This window comes from Glandiceps talaboti, chromosome 18, assembly GCF_964340395.1.
Source record: "Glandiceps talaboti chromosome 18, keGlaTala1.1, whole genome shotgun sequence".
Lineage (NCBI taxonomy): Eukaryota > Metazoa > Hemichordata > Enteropneusta > Spengelidae > Glandiceps > Glandiceps talaboti.
The window spans coordinates 23,144,457-23,163,170 of record NC_135566.1 but is presented as its reverse complement, the minus strand read 5'-3'; the positions used below and the strand labels follow the sequence as shown (position 1 = coordinate 23,163,170).

Below are 18,714 nucleotides of genomic sequence, written 5' to 3'. Positions count from 1 at the left end.
ACAAATATGGCCACCATTTGGTCAAATTTTCATATACTAGTATCACAAAACAAATTGACAGTCATGCATATGTCTCATATGATATGTCACCTTTGTGTCAGGTTTGACAAATCAGATATTGCATGTCTGAGAAATGATGTATTACAGACAGATGGACACAGCCCATCGCAGTAGCCCCTGCCTTTGAAGGCTAAAAAGAAATCTTGATGGGTACACTACATCGGATTTTAATCAGATTGATGTGGGTCAGAAACTTGAATGGTGTCCATAAGTATCAAATTTCTGGAGCAAAATGTACATCTTTATCACAAATATGGGCACATTTTGCAATGCAGGTCATGCACATGCCTAACATAGTAAAATTCAAGCTGTGTGCTTAAAATATCACCACCAAATGGTTGACTGATTATACAGATAATCAAATTTGGTCATTTGACCTTGAAGATGGCATTCAAAGGTCAAGCTCTTAAGAGATAACTCATTCTTGATAATATGGATGTAGGCACTTGAATGGTGTCACTATGTCTTATACCTCCTATGTTATGATGTAGAATGGTGTCACTATGTCTTATACCTCCTATGTTATGATGTAGAATGGTGTCACTATGTCTTATACCTCCTATGTTATGATGTAGAATGGTGTCACTATGTCTTATACCTCCTATGCTATGATGTAGAATGGTGTCACTATGTCTTATACCTCCTATGTTATGATGTAGAATGGTGTCACTATGTCTTATACCTCCTATGTTATGATGTAGAATGGTGTCACTATGTCTTATACCTCCTATGTTATGATGTAGAATGGTGTCACTATGTCTTATACCTCCTATGTTATGATGTAGAATGGTGTCACTATGTCTTATACCTCCTATGTTATGATGTAGAATGGTGTCACTATGTCTTATACCTCCTATGTTATGATGTAGAATGGTGTCACTATGTCTTATACCTCCTATGTTATGATGTAGAATGGTGTCACTATGTCTTATACCTCCTATGTTATGATGTAGAATGGTGTCACTATGTCTTATACCTCCTATGTTATGATGTAGAATGGTGTCACTATGTCTTATACCTCCTATGTTATGATGTAGAATGGTGTCACTATGTCTTATACCTCCTATGCTATGATGTAGAATGGTGTCACTATGTCTTATACCTCCTATGTTATGATGTAGAATGGTGTCACTATGTCTTATACCTCCTATGTTATGATGTAGAATGGTGTCACTATGTCTTATACCTCCTATGTTATGATGTAGAATGGTGTCACTATGTCTTATACCTCCTATGTTATGATGTAGAATGGTGTCACTATGTCTTATACCTCCTATGTTATGATGTAGAATGGTGTCACTATGTCTTATACCTCCTATGTTATGATGTAGAATGGTGTCACTATGTCTTATACCTCCTATGTTATGATGTAGAATGGTGTCACTATGTCTTATACCTCCTATGTTATGATGTAAATATAGTTATGAATATATGGCTGCCAGTTGCAAAACAAAGTGACCTGCATATATAGTATGTTGACTTTTGTGCCAGGTTGAAATCAGCCACGACACACTGATGGAACCCAATTTAACAGAGTCTAACATTTGGTTGGTTGTGTAATCCATGACACACTTGAGGGTGACATAACGTTTGGTTGGTTGTGTAATCTATGACACACTTGAGGGTGACATAACGTTTGGTTAGTTGTGTAATCCATGACACACTTGAGGGTGACATAACGTTTGGTTGGTTGTGTAATCTATGACACACTTGAGGGTGACATAACGTTTGGTTGGTTGTGTAATCTATGACACACTTGAGGGTGACGTAACGTTTGGTTGGTTGTTGGTATACATGGAAGTTGATCATAGATAGCAATATTCAATTTTATAAAGTGTTAAGATGTTTCCAGAAGAAATAATGACTTCAATTACTTTGCAAACAAGTAAAAGAATAAAAATACCGCCAATGGCGTTGTATCACAACTGTACAGTTTTAAATGTTTATCCATATGCTAGTCCATGCTAACAATAGGTGTTCATTTGCTGAATGACTATCCAGTTGCCTATCCAACCATGTTGCTATCTTTACGATAAATGCTGTCATTTGGCTGTTGCTATGGGCGTGGTCATGTTGTTAGATATATTTGCATACATTTATGTATGTTTTTGTTCACTTGTGTATGAATTCCTGATATTGTCTTTGCAATACACGTGATCATTTGGCTGTTGCTATGGGCATGGTCTTGTTGCTAGGCAAATTTAAATACATTTTTTGAATGTTTATTCAATTGTCTATTAAACCCCATTGTTATCTTTGTGAAATACACCACCGTTTGGCTGTTGCTATGGGCGTGGTCATGGTTACTAGGGTATTTGCATACATTTTTTGAATGTTTATTCATTTGTCTATTAAACCCCCATTGTTATCTTTGTGAAATACACCACCGTTTGGCTGTTGCCATGGGCGTGGTCATGGTTACTAGGGTATTTGTATACATTTTTTGAATGTTTATTCATTTGTCTTTCTATTCCTGTTATCTTTGCAAAATACGTGATTATTTGGCTGTTGCTGTGGGTGTGGTCTTGTTGCTATGCAAATTTACATACATTTTTTGAATGTTTATTCAATTGTCTATTAAACCCTGTTGTTATCTTTGTGAAATACACCACTGTTTGGCTGTTGCTATGGGCGTGGTCATGGTTGCTAGGGTATTTGCACACATTTTTTGAATGTTTACTCACTTGCCTACCAGATTATGTTATTATTTGACCAAAATATACTGCCATTTGGAAGAAAATCTGCAGAATAACAGTTTCAGAAACATCTCGCCAAGTTTCAGACTCATTGACCAAGTACTTTTTGAGATATAAGTTTTTGACCAAAAATGAACATTCTTACACCTAATTTGCATATCACTCATGGAATCATTGTATCTTCGTCCATACATCCCTAGATGCATCCCCATCAAATTTCAGCCCAATCTGCTCAGTAGTTTTGGAATTATAGATTTTTAACCAAAAAGACACATTTTTAGCCCTAATTTGCATTTTACTGGTGGAATCATGTCATGAACAAATCTTACTTTACACCCAGTTAAGAATGTTCCCACTAAATTTTGCACCAATCTGCCCAGTAGTTTCTGAGTTTAAGTTTTTTGACCAAAAATCACATTTTTTGACCCAAATCACACACCTGTGATGCGATCATTTTGATTTGAACAATTTCCCAACTAGACACCCAAGGTAATGGACCCACCAAATATCATGGCAATCGGTTCAGCAGTTTTTGACTTTAAGTTGTTTACACACACACACACACACACACACACACACACACACACACACAGACAGACAGACGCCGGGCGATCCCTATAGCACTACTGAACCTCAGTTCAGTTGTGCTAAAAATGAAATCAAAACATTCTCATCTGTTTACTAAATACTCAACATAGGAATTGTACACATTCAATATTCTATGTGATCCTTAGCTCTTGGTTGTATGATATGATCCCATAGCACTCGGTAACCAGATTGAAACTGAATGCCTCCCATAAGGGAATCACTAATTATGCAAATTTAACTTTAAAAGTATGGTAACAGGCTTTTTTTTTGGACAAGCATGCTTTCTTAGGGACGGTCAGTTTTCTTCGGCCGGGGGGGGGGGGGGGTCATCCTGTCTTTGAAATTGGCAGTAGGGAGGCCATGCTGTTTTCAAAATTGTGGATGGGGGGGGGGGGGGGGTCATTGTGTTTTGGATTGTGATGAAAGAAAAAAAAATCCTTTTTCTACAATGGCATATAGCCTTGTCTGAAATGTGGTACATGTAAATATTTGTTCTTATCCCTGTTTCTTACATCAATTCTTTAATATTACTTATTAGTTCAAACATAACTATACATATACATATACATGTATTACCTAGCTACCACACTAGTTACAGAACATGTCATGTAAATGCTTAGTATTTTCACAATCAGTGCTTCACTTATATTGCACTTTGGGGCAAAAGTGAACTTGAATATTTCGTAATGGTAATCTTCATAGATAGTTTATAAAAGAAGTTAATCTAAATTGTTCTACTCGTAACTATGAACTTGTCAGAAGGGATTTCTATTTTGGACACTACATGTTATTGACATTACAAATCACCACATCTCATCAGATTCCAGTTTCTATTATACACTAGGTATGACCACCTAAAGTTCTCTAACATGCCGGTGACTTTACTGTACATGCAATATTAATGCCCTATACCAATGTTACGGGCCCATTTTTATGTGACATGGGAAACTCATTTAAAACTTACATTTACGTTAGCTATTCAAAGTTTGGAAATATTACCTCAAAGGCTATGAATAACCTAAACATTGCCTTAATAAAAGCAAAAAACTGCAGATCTGCCAGGAAGAAACCCCAAGGACTCCCTCACCCCCAGAGGTTACTCATGCATTCAACCAACAATCAGATGCACCAACAACCTTTTTACTGTCATAATGGTATTAAACTATTCTTAAATATTTTCACCCAATTCTAATTTGAGATGATATAGACCCCAAGGACCCCCAATAAGAGATGTACATATTCCCTTCTCAAGCTTTCCCCCTACCTTTCACTGTCAAGATGCTATTAAACTCCTTTTGGAATATATTTACCCTGTGTCGTCAATAATTATAATTATGATAGTGCTAACCTGGGATCTTATAAAGTATTTTCCAGACAATCAATCAGTCCACACTGAGTCACGATCAAAATATACCTGTCATTTGAATATTATATATGGTCATGGTTGCTAGGGCCAATTGTGTCAAAATAATTTGAAGAAAATCTGCAGAATAACACTTCTAGAAACATCTCACCAAGTTTCAGTGTTATTGACCAAGTACTTTTCGAGTCAAATTTTTGCCCAAAAATTCACATTTGTACACCTAATTTGCATATTACTGATGAGATCATTATATGCTTAATAGTTCTTCATCTATACACCCACAGATACATCCCTCTTAAATGTCAGCCCAATCTGCCGAGTAGTTTTGGAATTATAGGTTTTTGACCAAAAAGACACATTTTTAGCCCTAATTTGCATATTACTGAGGGAATCATCATGTCATGAACAAATCTTAATCTACTCACCCCTAAGAATATTCCCATCAAATTTCAGGCCAATCTGCCCAGTACTTTTGGAGTTTATGTTTTTTGACCAAAAATCACATTTTCTGACCCAAAACCTGCATCTCTGACGCAATCATTTTTATTTGAACAATTCCCAACTAGACACCTGAAGTAACATGACCACCAAATATCAAAGCATTCGGGCCAGCAGTTTTTGACTTTACGTTGTTTAAACACACACACACACACAGACAGACAGAGACAGACAGACAGACACTTTGCCATGCCTATAGCACTACTGAGCCATAAGGTTCAGTTGTGCTAAAAACCTACATCAAGGAATGTGAATTGCATCAAAATCTTACACATTACTCCTTAAGTCAGACAAAATTTGGTGCCACGACAAATAGATTACTATAACCAATGAAATCAGTATTTTCTATGTAACTTCAAGATTATATGACTGGTATTTCTGTACGCAATTCTCCAGTAGTTTTTTATCCTTGTAAGTTTTATTTTTCTGAAAGAGTTCAGCAATTGGTTAAAGCTACTGTACATTCCTAGTATATGGGTATACAGATATTTTGTTGGTGGTATTTCGTTACTGTTCACCACAGACACATCTTACAGTCATTTTGCAAAGGTTCCTTGACTGAAATCTATCTACAATACTGATGTATGAGAATGTTTAGGGACCAGTCATTTTCTCCAGGGGGCTGGGGAGTCGATGGATGTTTGTATCGGGCTGAAAAAAGTCGCTAAAACATGATTACTTTACAAGATCCTGGGATAGGACTATCATATAATTACTGACTATACAGGGTAAATATATTCCAAAAAGAGCTTAATAGCATCTTGACAGTGAAAGGTAGGGGGAAAGCTTGAGAAGGGAATATGTACATCTCTAATGGCGGGGGGGGGGTCCTTGGGGTCTCCCACTAGAAGCCCTGGAGGTTTTTACTCTGAAAAGTCAATTTTGAGACTATTCGGACCCTTTCAGACTATAATTTCCAAGCTTTACAAGACAGCACCAACATGTAAAAAGCAACTACATAGGGTTGAAATATTTTTGAAATAAAGTTTAATAGCATCTTGACAGTAAGAGGTAGGGGAAGAGCTTGAGACTAGGCGATGGGATATGTCCACCTCATGTGGGGGTCCGAGGGTCTCCCCCTAAAAGCTCTGGAGGTTTTTACTCTTGAAGCCAATTTTTAGGCTATTCAGACCCTTTCAAGCAATAACCTCCAAGCTTTACAAGACAACACCATCAAATATCAGAAACTATTCTTTATACATAGGGTTGAAATATGGTCTTAAAAAGTTAAATGGCATCATTATATACATGTAGTAAAGGCCAGCACATCTAATGGTAGTATCATTGGTTGGGGAGATTTGGAGTTTTAGGCACTTTTAGACTATCTTGGCAAACATTTCACATCTTTAAAAGACAATATCCCTCAAATTAGCATCGGGTGAAAGTAAAGTTTAATACCATTATGACAGTAAAAAGGTTGGTGCATCTGCTTGACAGATTGTTGGTTGAATGCATGAGTGACCTCTGGGGGGTGAGGGAGTCCTTGGGGTTTTCCCCATGGCAGATCTGCATTTTTTTGTTTCTATTATTAGGCAATGTTTAGGTTATTCATAGCCTGAGGTAATATTTCCAAGCTTTGAAAAGCTAACGTAAATGTAAGTTTTAAATGAGTGTCCCATGTCACATAAAAATGGGCCTGTAACATTGGTATAGGGGCATTAATATTGCAAGTATAAGTAAAGTCATCGGTATGTTAGAGAACTTTAGGTGGTCATACCTAGTGTATAATAGAAACTGGAATCTGATGAGATGTGGTGATTTGTAATGTCAATAACATGTAGTGTCCAAAATAGAAATTGTATTAACCCCTTCTGACAAGTTCATAGTGATGAGTAGAACAATTTAGATTAACTTCTTTTATAAACTATCTATGAAGATTACCATTACGAAACCTTCAAGTTCATTTTTGTTCCAAGGTGCTATATAAGTGAAGCATTGATTGTGAAACAGCCAAGCATTTACATTACATGTTCTGTAACTAGTGTGGTAGCTAGGTAATACATTGTTTGAACGCTTACATGAAGTAATATTAAAGAATTGATGTAAGAAACAGGGACAAGGACAAATATTTTCACATACCACATTTCAAACAAGGCTATACCAGGGTTTGTACATTTAGAGTAAAAAAATTTGAGGGCTTTCCAGGGGTTTTGGTATTGATTTCAGTCATTTTCCAGGAGTGTCGACCATCAAAATGTATTTTATTGAATGACATCTAATTCTCGGAAATGGACGAGAAGTAATTAACAACGGCTCTCACAATATGTTACAAAACATTTTTAAGAAAGTCAACACTCTGTGCAGTTGTTGGTTTCAAAAAAACATCATAGCTATTAGATTAATATGGTTCATTTTCAATCAGCCAAATGGAAGTCATTTAAAAATTGAAAATATCAATTTGTTTGTCTATCTATTTCTGTTATTAATCTCTGCTTCGTTGTCTTATTATTTTAGTACTATGAGTCAATATTGTGATATTACACTTTACCTCCATCAAAATCTTGACTATCATGTTCACTCACTAGTGCATTTTTTAGATGCTAAAATATGAATTTACATTGTCCCATAGGTCTGAGAGAGCTTATCCCTACCAACATTAAATCTACCAATTCATCACATTGCACAATCTTTCAAACTCCATTACTTTGAGCACTAAATTGATCAGGTGTAACTTTTGCTTGGTTTTATTGCATCAGTTTTCCTGCACATTGACCCCCTATCCACAATTTTGAAAACAGCATGACCCCCCTACTGCCAATTTCAAAAACAGGTGACCCCCTACTAATCCACTGCCTCCCCCAGGCCAAAGAAACTGACCGGTCCCTTACCCTTGACATTACCATATTTGGCATGCCATCTGATCTGTCCAATTGGTTGTCTTATTAAAGGGGCACAAACCTAGTGTACATATTTTGGGATACAATAGGTACTTACAGTATTGTACATACCAAAGCATACTTATCTATAACTTGTCCTAACAATGCATTCAACTGTTCTAACAAAGCCAGTAGACAATTGTAATGTCACAGAAGGCATACATCCACATTACCATTATACTACAATAGTTTAATTATGGTTTTATGTAAAGCATTTTCCCTTGAGTAAAAAGTTTATAAGCTTGTACCACTTTATTATTCTCCAAAGCACTTGAATCAAAATATCTTAATATTTTCTTATTTCTATCAATTTTAATTCATGATTTCACAGAGTCTTAAACAACTTTTGATGTTTCCTATCAAACAAGAAATAAGCCAACAAAGACATCTTGGTGATAATTCCACAACTGTATACATTTGGCACAATACATTCAATTTTGCAAACTCTACATTTGCAATGATGATCATTTTCTTATCACAATTCCTGGGTCGCCACCTTTCACTAGCAATACGTTATTTTCATTTCAATGCCTGAGTTTCTATTCTAAACAATAAATTGGACTAGCACTCATCCACGATTGTCACACTCCTGTCATTAATTTGAAAGTACTGTACATTCCCTGATATCCCAAAATATTGAAATAGACAATGAAATATACTATGTAATTAATAAACATTCAAAAAAGTTCTAATTTTCAGCAAATCCCTTAGACTAATCAATTTCATAATGCATCTATTATTTACAATTAGCAGTATTCTCTCCATCATGTCAATTTCAACATGATAAATATTCAGAGGTTCATATCACTCTCATCTCGTCTCATTAAAATTGTCATCCTCTTCTGGATTTTATACTTCACAACTTGGCACCATTGCTCCATACATTTGCTCACAATCATGGTTCATTAGTCATTTTACAGTTTCAACTGCTTGTGAGATTTGACAGCCATAGCTGGTGACCTATGTTTGCCTGTAGGGGGCGCTGTTACATCCATGGGTTCATACATTGTCACTGATCTCATGTCCAAATTGTTGTCAGCCTGTGCATTTGCTTTCTCTTCCAGTTCCTCATCAAATTCAAACAGAGCTGGTTGACCTTTCACCGGACTGAATAGAAGAAAACAATGAAACAATTACAATACTACAACAATACATAAACCCATAAACTTGTCAGGGTCAACAAATTAAAGTATAACTTAAAAAACTGTGTGATGTGACGTTATAATCTATTAGTCTTGACAACATATCACTGTAAAATGGAGGTTAGCAATGCATGCAAATGAACCAGAATGCCGGCCTTCTCCCACAACTCTTTCAACATCTGTTGCCCCCTAACAAAGATCTCTCATTAATGTAAGAGTGAAAGTGATTGTTATGATAGCAAAGTTGTATAGTGAATGTATTGAATGTGGTGGTGAGGGTTTACTCTCAAATATACCAATGTGAATATAATTTCTTGAATATCATGATCATAATCTTGTATATGTGGATTCTAATGTCCATCATACTAGAATACTGGTTTAAAAACATAAGTTTGCTCAATTTTATTCATGAAGTCGGTTGTATCTTTTATGTAAGATTGTTGGTTTCTTACAATCTGTTTGAAAAATTCACTGTGTTTGTGTATTGTAGACAACATCTTGGAGTTATTACATTTTGTGTATTGTAGACAACATCTTGGAGTTATTACACTTTGTGTATTGTAGACAACATCTTGGAGTTATTACATTTTGTGTATTGTAGACAACATCTTGGAGTTATTACACTTTGTGTATTGTAAACAACATTTTGGAGTTATTACACTTTGTGTATTGTAGACACCATCTTTGAGTTATTACACTTTGTGTATTGTAGACAACATCTTGGAGTTATTACATTTTGTGTATTGTAGACAACATCTTGGAGTTATTACACTTTGTGTATTGTAAACAACATTTTGGAGTTATTACACTTTGTGTATTGTAGACACCATCTTGGAGTTATTACACTTTGTGTATTGTAGACACCATCTTGGAGTTATTACACTTTGTGTATTGTAGACACCATCTTGGAGTTATTACATTTTGTGTATTGTAGACAACATCTTGGAGTTATTACACTTTGTGTATTGTAAACAACATTTTGGAGTTATTACACTTTGTGTATTGTAGACACCATCTTGGAGTTATTACACTTTGTGTATTGTAGACAACATCTTGGAGTTATTACACTTTGTGTATTGTAGACAACATCTTGGAGTTATTACACTTTGTGTATTGTAAACAACATCTTGGAGTTATTACACTTTGTGTATTGTAGACAACATCTTGGAGTTATTACACTTTGTGTATTGTAAACAACATCTTGGAGTTATTACATTTTGTGTATTGTAGACAACATCTTGGAACTTTCAATATACAAAGTGTAAATTATACTTGTCACAGAGTGGTGTCCTATGTAGTAAACTTTATACCCGAGGTCAGCGACATTATGTTGACTGGTCACAGTTGTTGACAAGATATGGGAATCATAAGCATGTGTACTCACATTATAGTATCAGTTACGTCGTAAATTAGCATAAAATATTTTGACAGAAGGCTGGAAATTAGATAAAAAACTTGATTGAATTTGCATATACTATGAAGGACACCTGGTGGCAATTATAATCCTCAATAGTGTGTGGCAACCAAGTTGTTTTTAGTATAAAACGGACAATGTTAGACAGTTCTTGGAGCTGGACATGAAAAACTCATTAAAAATGTATCACGACATACATTGACATGCATAATATTATGTATGTAATAGAAAATTGTCCTTTTACCAACTTGTTCAGGCATGTCTGCGTAATGGCTTTGGACATGAAAAAATAATAACAAAGTGGCTGCCGGGTGGCCATATTGGACCATATCACAAAACAAATTGACGTGCTTATGTATGCCATAGAGTGTAATCCTTGTACCAAGTTTGATAGAAATCGGTCCAGTCATGTCCAAGTAATGGTTCTGGACATGAAAAATTTGTAAAACAAGCCTTCGTCAAAGACATAGTACCCAAAGAGGATTTGTTGTAGTAGGAAAGAAAGGGTTTCTGTTGGTACTATTGAAGGGTGTGGTATAGATTGAAATGTTAGCGTACTTAGTAATGTAATTGCTGAAATGTGTGAGGAGTGATGTATAGAAAACGGAAGTATGATTTGTGTGTATATGTGTGTGTGTTAAAGAAAGGACTGAGGATATATGATTGGAGTGAGTTTGTTATAATAGTATGTGTAGGTATGACTGTGAATTTGGCAAGTGATGTTGAAAGTATGTGGGTTGACATATACAATATTGGCTAGATATAAATTGTGACAATATACTCTGACTTGGGTTGACATATACAATATTGGCTAGATATAAATTGTGACAATATACTCTGACTTGGGTTGACATATACAGTATTGGCTAGATATAAATTGTGACAATATACTCTGACTTGGGTTGACATATTGGCTAGATATAAATTGTGACAATATACTCTGACTTGGGTTGACATATACAGTATTGGCTAGATATAAATTGTGACAATATACTAGGACTATTTTGGTAGATGTGTATGGCCTGAAGTAATGTCAAGGTAAATGTAAGGGAATGATTTCGTCTAGTCTGACACTACAATGACAAGTTGTTAAGTCTGTGCAGTATTTTGCTGGCTTCCAGTTAAAACAGGAATAACGTCATGGCGATTATGCCAATTTAAAATTTTTGTCCTCTGACCTTGAACACTGAGGTCAAGATAAAAGGTCATGGTGTCATTACAAAGGTCATTACTGATAAAATGGAGGTAGACACTTGAATGTTACCTCCATCTATTAAGGTTCAAGTAGCTGTCGGAACTCATTCCCGAGTGTATACCACTTCCCCATGCATTTTGGATGCAATACATTGTTCATTGTATACAAAACACATGCAGCACTCACGATTACAAACTTGACGTAACATGTACACATGTAGTTAGGATAGCAAGTCCTGTTTCATAGAAGAATATTATGTTGTCTTTACCATCAATGAGTCCAGCTCATGATCAGTTATGAAGACAATTTTCATGACTTTTGTCGAATGAAAGGAACGTGCATCCATCCAACACCTAAGCAGAAGTTCCTGAATTCAAGAGACTTTTTTTCCATTTGTTGGGTCATATCACAACTATAAATGATGGTACGTAAAGAAAGCACATGTCAACCAATTTCTTGCGACTAGGATGATAAGCTTACAGCCCAAGCAAGGCACTACACTTATTGTAGACTTTACCTCATTTACTTGTACCTGCAACTCTCGGTTTTTAAAACCTTCGACATTGCTTTACGTTTTAGGATTACCTAATGCCAAATTTTAGACGGGTTAGCTGTTTAGACATGAAGAGAATCATCGTACACAAATATAAACAACATTTCACTCCACTACGTGGGTAATGACATGTGATAACGAAATGGGTGCGTGGTCAGAGCCGATCGTTCAATCGTAGTGGCAAATTTTAAAGGACCTTCACGATAATTGATTTGAATAGACTATGTGGCGAGGACGTTGCCAAAATCCCCCTAAGCGAAGGTTCTAAGTTTGGCCATGTTGGGGTATAACGTGAAACTAATATGAATGTATTAGATGTCACATGTTTGACGTAACCTCTAACTTGGACTAAATTGTCGTAGACAGTGTGGTATTGCGAACATTTATTTCAGCACTTACAAGTTGGCCGTTCGACTGATGTTGATTCAAGCCTTCTATCAATGTGAAAACCAAAAAGTTTGATCGCCAATTCCAAACAGATTTGTAGATGTTTTCATGTGATAGCTGAAACATGCATGTGAAAGCTGCGGCTGCCGTCAACATGTTCATCACTGTCGTAGTGCGACAGTCAAAATCAACGTGTATAAATTACGGAAACGTGCGAATAAAAACGACTTGATAGAAACAACTTGAAGGCTAAAAAGCATGAAAACTGGTAAATACAATTTCCAGTTGAAACTATGTTTGCAGAGACAGTAAAATGTTTTACTGTTACAAAAAATAGCAAGCTTCCCGTGTTTACTTTACTTTGCTATAGCAACATGTTCTGGGGAGCTTGTCTAGACATATACATGTAGCAAACTTGTAACGAGGTAAGGATTTTTGAAAAGCCAGTCAGTTTTTCAGGATTTCAACTGTTAACGTCAGTACCATTCAATAATCAAACATTTATTATATATTTCAGGAGAAGGCTGAAAATGATGGGTATTCTTTTATTTATGCATGTATTATCAAAGTAACAAACAATGTTTGGAGTAAATACGTGAAGAAAGGCGTAAATAGTGAGCACGTTGTTGAGAGTAGGGCATGATGACAAAGACAATAGACAAGAACACCATTGTCTACATTATTTCCCCATGAATATTCTGTCCAAACTCATGAATATGCACGTCGCTGAACAGCGGCACAAGTGACTACAGGCATCAAACATGATTACCGGTAATGCTTGGCATGTTGATTTTGACAAGAAGCCTTATGGTATGAATAGAAGTGTCTTGATTATCTCAAGGCGCCAATGTAACTGCCTCTGAAGAGACCACCTGTCACCCAATTTTTCAAATTCCTTCTATCTCTAATTGGAGGGGGTGAGTGGATGGGTGGGGGAGGGGTAAGCTGTAAATATAGGTCATAAATTGCATTAAAGTAAGGACCTAGATTCAAATAATGACCAACAGGTTTTGCTACCTCTCCATCCAAAAGTCATTTTCCCTTAATTTCACAGACTGGTAAGGAGAACATATTGCTCCTGAGTTTATGTGACATTTTGAGACAATCCCTAATGCAAATAATGCATGCTTTCATAAGATATTTTGTGATAAACTTACCTCATAGGTGAGAATGCGTGGATATCATGTGTAATCTTCCTTGGTGATCTTGGTTTGCTTGGGTGACCAGGTTTGTTGATACATTCCAAAACTGATGGTGCTACATACGTAAAGCCCTGCAAAAGACAAATGTTAGTCATTCAATTAATAAAAGTACCAATGGTGTGGTAGCACAACTATTGACAGTAACCTTGAATTCTCTATTATGATTATGTGGTCTTGTTGCTAGGTATATCTGCATACATTTTTTATTCATTTGCCTTCCCTTCACTGGTGTTATATCGGCATTATATGTCATTGTTTACTTGTTGCTATGGATGAGAGCTTGTTGCTAAGGACATCTGCATTTTTACCTCCAGTAAGGGTACGGGGGAGGTATTAAAAGGGGGATGTCTGTCTGTGTCTGTCTGTGTCATCATTTTCTTAAAAACGACAGGCTCAATTATAATGAAATTTAGTACCTATAATGTTTGGGGTAATGGCTAGACCTGATTAGTTTTTGAGCAAGATCTGTTTATGTTAATTAGGGAAATTTGCATATCAATGATATCAACTAATTAAGCAATATCTTAAGACTGCATACTTCAATTTCAATAAAATTTTGTAGATTCGTTAAACATAACAACATACATTTGTCCTATAAAATTTGTTGATGTACATTACGCATTAATGAATAATTTGCATAATTAATTATTTTTGGTAATTATGCTATATTTTAAGAATGCATACTTCAAATTCAACATAATTTAATACATACGTTAACCATAAGAAAACACATATGTCCTATAAAGTTTGTTGATGTACATTACAGTGTTAATGAATAATTTGCATAATTAACCCTTGTGACGCCACGTCATGGATATCCACGACGTAGCACTTCTGCACTCTAGGCCACGTCGTTGAATCAATTTGCATATGCTGTCAATAAAGTGACGTTGTAATGGGTTATCGCCCTATGCCCATAATAAGAAATGATGTACACAATGTTATCTCATTAAATATTTAATTATTCAGGTGGGAAACAGTCACATGTTCGATTTCTTTCACTTTTTGCCTCCGAATGCAAATAGCACCTACTTAGCAATGCTTAATATGGCGGCCGCTATGAATATGGATGTTGACCTTTGACATTATGCTGATATATTGAACGAAGTAAACCCAGAAGACAGAGAGTTTTTCGCTCGACATTTTCTAGACAGTGATAGCGATGATGATGAAGAATTTTACGGGTTTGGGGAAATAAATTTTGTCCTACTAGAACGTATCGAACACCCTCCTGATGACTTTGACTTTTGGACTGACATCATCAATGCAATGGCAGGTCCCGCGATCAAATGATGATGACAAACCACAGATGCCGTGCCAATGCCGTACGATTACTCCAAGGTTGGTTTACATTCATGTTACCGCAGAATCTACATCGTTGCCTTTCGTCAGATTTTTGTCAACAGACGAAGTGTTGGATATAATAGTTCGTGAGACATATCGTTACGCTGCTATCTGTAGACTTATATGTATGCAGTATTTGTATATATGAAATATGCAAATTTGTTTGTATTTACTGTACACATCGACGGACAGTACTTGTTGATTTTATGATAAATTTTTTACTCAACACCCATACTATCTGTCTATTAATTTTTACAGCTAATTTCCAATTGTAACCCTTGTATTTATCAAAAAACTAAATTTCACGGTTTTTTTTTTTACCAAAAACGAGTGTTTTATACCAATTTTCCCTAATTCCTTGGTCAAGTTACTGACCATATATCCATGTAAATTAAAATTCAATATTTCATTATTATTGATATACTTGTAGATGAGACCATATCCCACCTGTTTTGGTGTAAAATGATCACTATCAAAACATTGTGTACAACTGTGTGCAACCTCAATGTTCGATCTAAGATACCAAAAAGGAGGGCCATTGTGGGCCCCTACCTGTGCAAAAAGGGGGCCATTTGAGAAAAAAGAGGGCCATCATTGTCCACCATGAAAGGGAAAAATCAGGACTCTCAAGATGATGAATATCACTAATTAAATATACAACTATGAAAACATGAAAGTTTTACATTGAAAATAAATATTCAAAGCTGGGACACGCCAAAAGCAAATTTCTTCAGACTTGTATGACCAGGTGACACTGATAAGAAGATGGAAGTATATCATTATGGGGAAGAAGAAGAAAAGTCAGGTGAATATTTCTAATATTTTTATTTCAACTTTGACAGCTTGTGTAACCTGCGCATCTGCATTGACTGAGGCACGTTGAAAGTTTTTTTTTTAGTTGCAGTTCCAGAATTGCTTGATGGTGATCTTTATTTCCAGCATGGCGACTTATGGTTGAAGTCTTGAAATTTTTACATCCTTCACCACTGGTAAATGGATTTTTTTTGTTTGCTTCCTTGCAGATCTGGCAAAACATTCCATTTTCCTCGAAATACAGCCAATGCCATTTAGCCAACCATTTCTCCTGAAGAAGAAAACATTTGTTCAAACTCTTTGTTATGTGTAAATGACTGTGAAACAAATAAAAGATATATTTTTGGTCAATGATATGTCATGTCCAAAAACAGAAAAAAATGGCACTAAATCACAAAGCTAGTCTACAATCACTCACATGATGCATCAAATTCATGACAGGACTAAAAAAAATATTCATAATTACACTGCCACTATAAATAATTGGAAACAGATTGCAAATATTCTATTACAACTGAAACTAAACCGAAAATAAAAACACTACATTGTTTAATTCTACCAAGAAAGCCTCTTCATCGATTTACTACTCTGTGAATTTATCTGTTGGCATTAACTCTACATTACATGCGTCAAAACATTTAAAAGGAAATACATGTATACCAATATTTAAAATGATCTGTCTCACAGGGAATCGGATATATGCCGTAACATTTGTTTCGGAAAAGTTTTCAAAATGCAAACATTGACTTCTGATTTTCACCAGATTATCAAATACCTAAGCACAAAATTTCTCCTAATCCATCTAAGCACAAAATTTCTCGTACTCTGGATGGGCTGACTATTTTTTACTGTGAATCGATTCGCGAGATAAAAGTGGGACAATGTCGAGGAAACAATGTTTAAATGCCATTGCCGACCTACCTGGGGATGACGAGTCGACGTTGACCCAAAGTCTGTCTTCCCTCCCGTTTCGTCGTAGCATGCTGACTGTCACTGACTGTCGGGGCTGTATCGGCTGAAACTGTTTCCCCTTCAGCTGGCTTCGGTACATGTAAAAAGTCAGAGAGCAACCGCTGGCGTTTTGCCATTGCGGCCCTCAAAGCTAGTACTTACTGACTGTGGCCGTCCATTTTGAAAATGAAAAGCATGTGATTTGCACATGCTGACCTGAGATGTAGACTAACCTCAGCCCCGATTACCCGACTACCTTTGCAGTTACATAATTTATATGCATTTGTATAGATACATGTGAAGTTACAAAGAGGGATGGGTAATTAATTTTCGGTATGAGGTATATTACGACGAGTTTCGAAAAGCTTGTGACCTTTCAATGTTGTATACATAGGGCGTATGCGGACTCCAAATTGTTGCACCCGAAAAGGTGCACAGACTTTAGAAATAGTGGCCAATCGGATTTTTTTAGCGCAAATTGCGCAATGGCGCGGCCTAGATCGAACACTGCAACCTAAAAAGGCCTGGGGGGTAATTTGCATGGAAAGTCTATGGCATCTTAAAGTTGTAAAATTGTTTAAAATTGCCATTTTTTCAACATTTCAAATACTGTAAAAGATCGTGTAGAACCAACCTTTACCATGTAATCAATTGCCTCATCCACGGATGCAAGTCAAATTGACCCTTGTAACGACGTACGGCTTCAGAGAATAATTCGATCGTAAACAAAATGTTTTGAACCTCCCGCCATTACCGCACAAATTGCCACGTCATTTAAGAGACGAGATAACGCGAGAATTTGGGACACAACTTCACTTGTTGCAATTGTTATATATAGTTTCTGGTTGTATTGGCAAGTTCATGTTACATGACGGACAGAAGTGTCACATTGTCACTTTTTATTACTTTCATGCTACTTTCTAGCTATTGATTTTCGCCCCTGAATTGAAAATAAAACCAACGGAAGTTACCGTACACCATCTGCAAACAGCGTGAATGTCACATTGAGTGATCAGTTTTACCCATCTACGTTACCTACTTCACTTCAATGTCGACAAACAATCCCACAAAAATTTACCCCTCAGCAGGTGACTATATAAACTGCTCAATGTGCGACTGGCGATGGTATTTATTCAAGGGCATGCAATGAAACACGACGACGTGATACATTGTACAATGGTAATGCATGGCAGACGTAGATCTCAATGGTACCGATCGTTATCAGGAGAAAGTGGCTCAACTCAGGAAAAATCACTGTATAAACAAGTTTTGCCTCTGAACACAACCATATTCACTTTCAATTATCAATCTATTACAAATATTTATGGAAGGAACGTTAGCAAATGCCCAGCTCGCTAAATAGTTCAACACGTACCCCTCTCCGAATGCATAGACTTCGATACTTGACGTGCGATCATACGGTAAAATTTTCCATTTTTAGGCTGCAGTGCATCATCACATCCCGGTTCGTGTACATATAATCATGGATGTATAAGATAACATCGTCAAGATCATCGCTATAAGAAAGCCGTGTTGGCATGTATTTTATTTCCAGCAAAATTCCACAATATATCAAGCTGCCCTGAATTTACTTGCATGACTACATAGTCTGATTATTATTACGATTCACCG

The 18,714-nt window shown here is 36.2% G+C and overlaps 1 protein-coding gene across 1 annotated transcript in view; it reads right to left on the bottom strand.

The window, feature by feature from the left end:
* Positions 1 to 7,286: 7,286 nt before the first annotated feature.
* LOC144448767 (ribosomal protein S6 kinase beta-1-like) overlaps positions 7,287 to 18,714 on the bottom strand; it is a 78,794-nt gene continuing 67,366 nt past the window's right edge. The window contains exons 14-15 of the mRNA XM_078139045.1: positions 13,930 to 14,045; positions 7,287 to 9,188 (exon numbers count right to left, since the gene is read on the bottom strand). Coding sequence (XP_077995171.1) covers positions 8,996 to 9,188; positions 13,930 to 14,045 — 309 coding nt within the window. The 3' untranslated portion in view covers positions 7,287 to 8,995. The remainder of the gene's footprint in view (positions 9,189 to 13,929; positions 14,046 to 18,714) is intronic.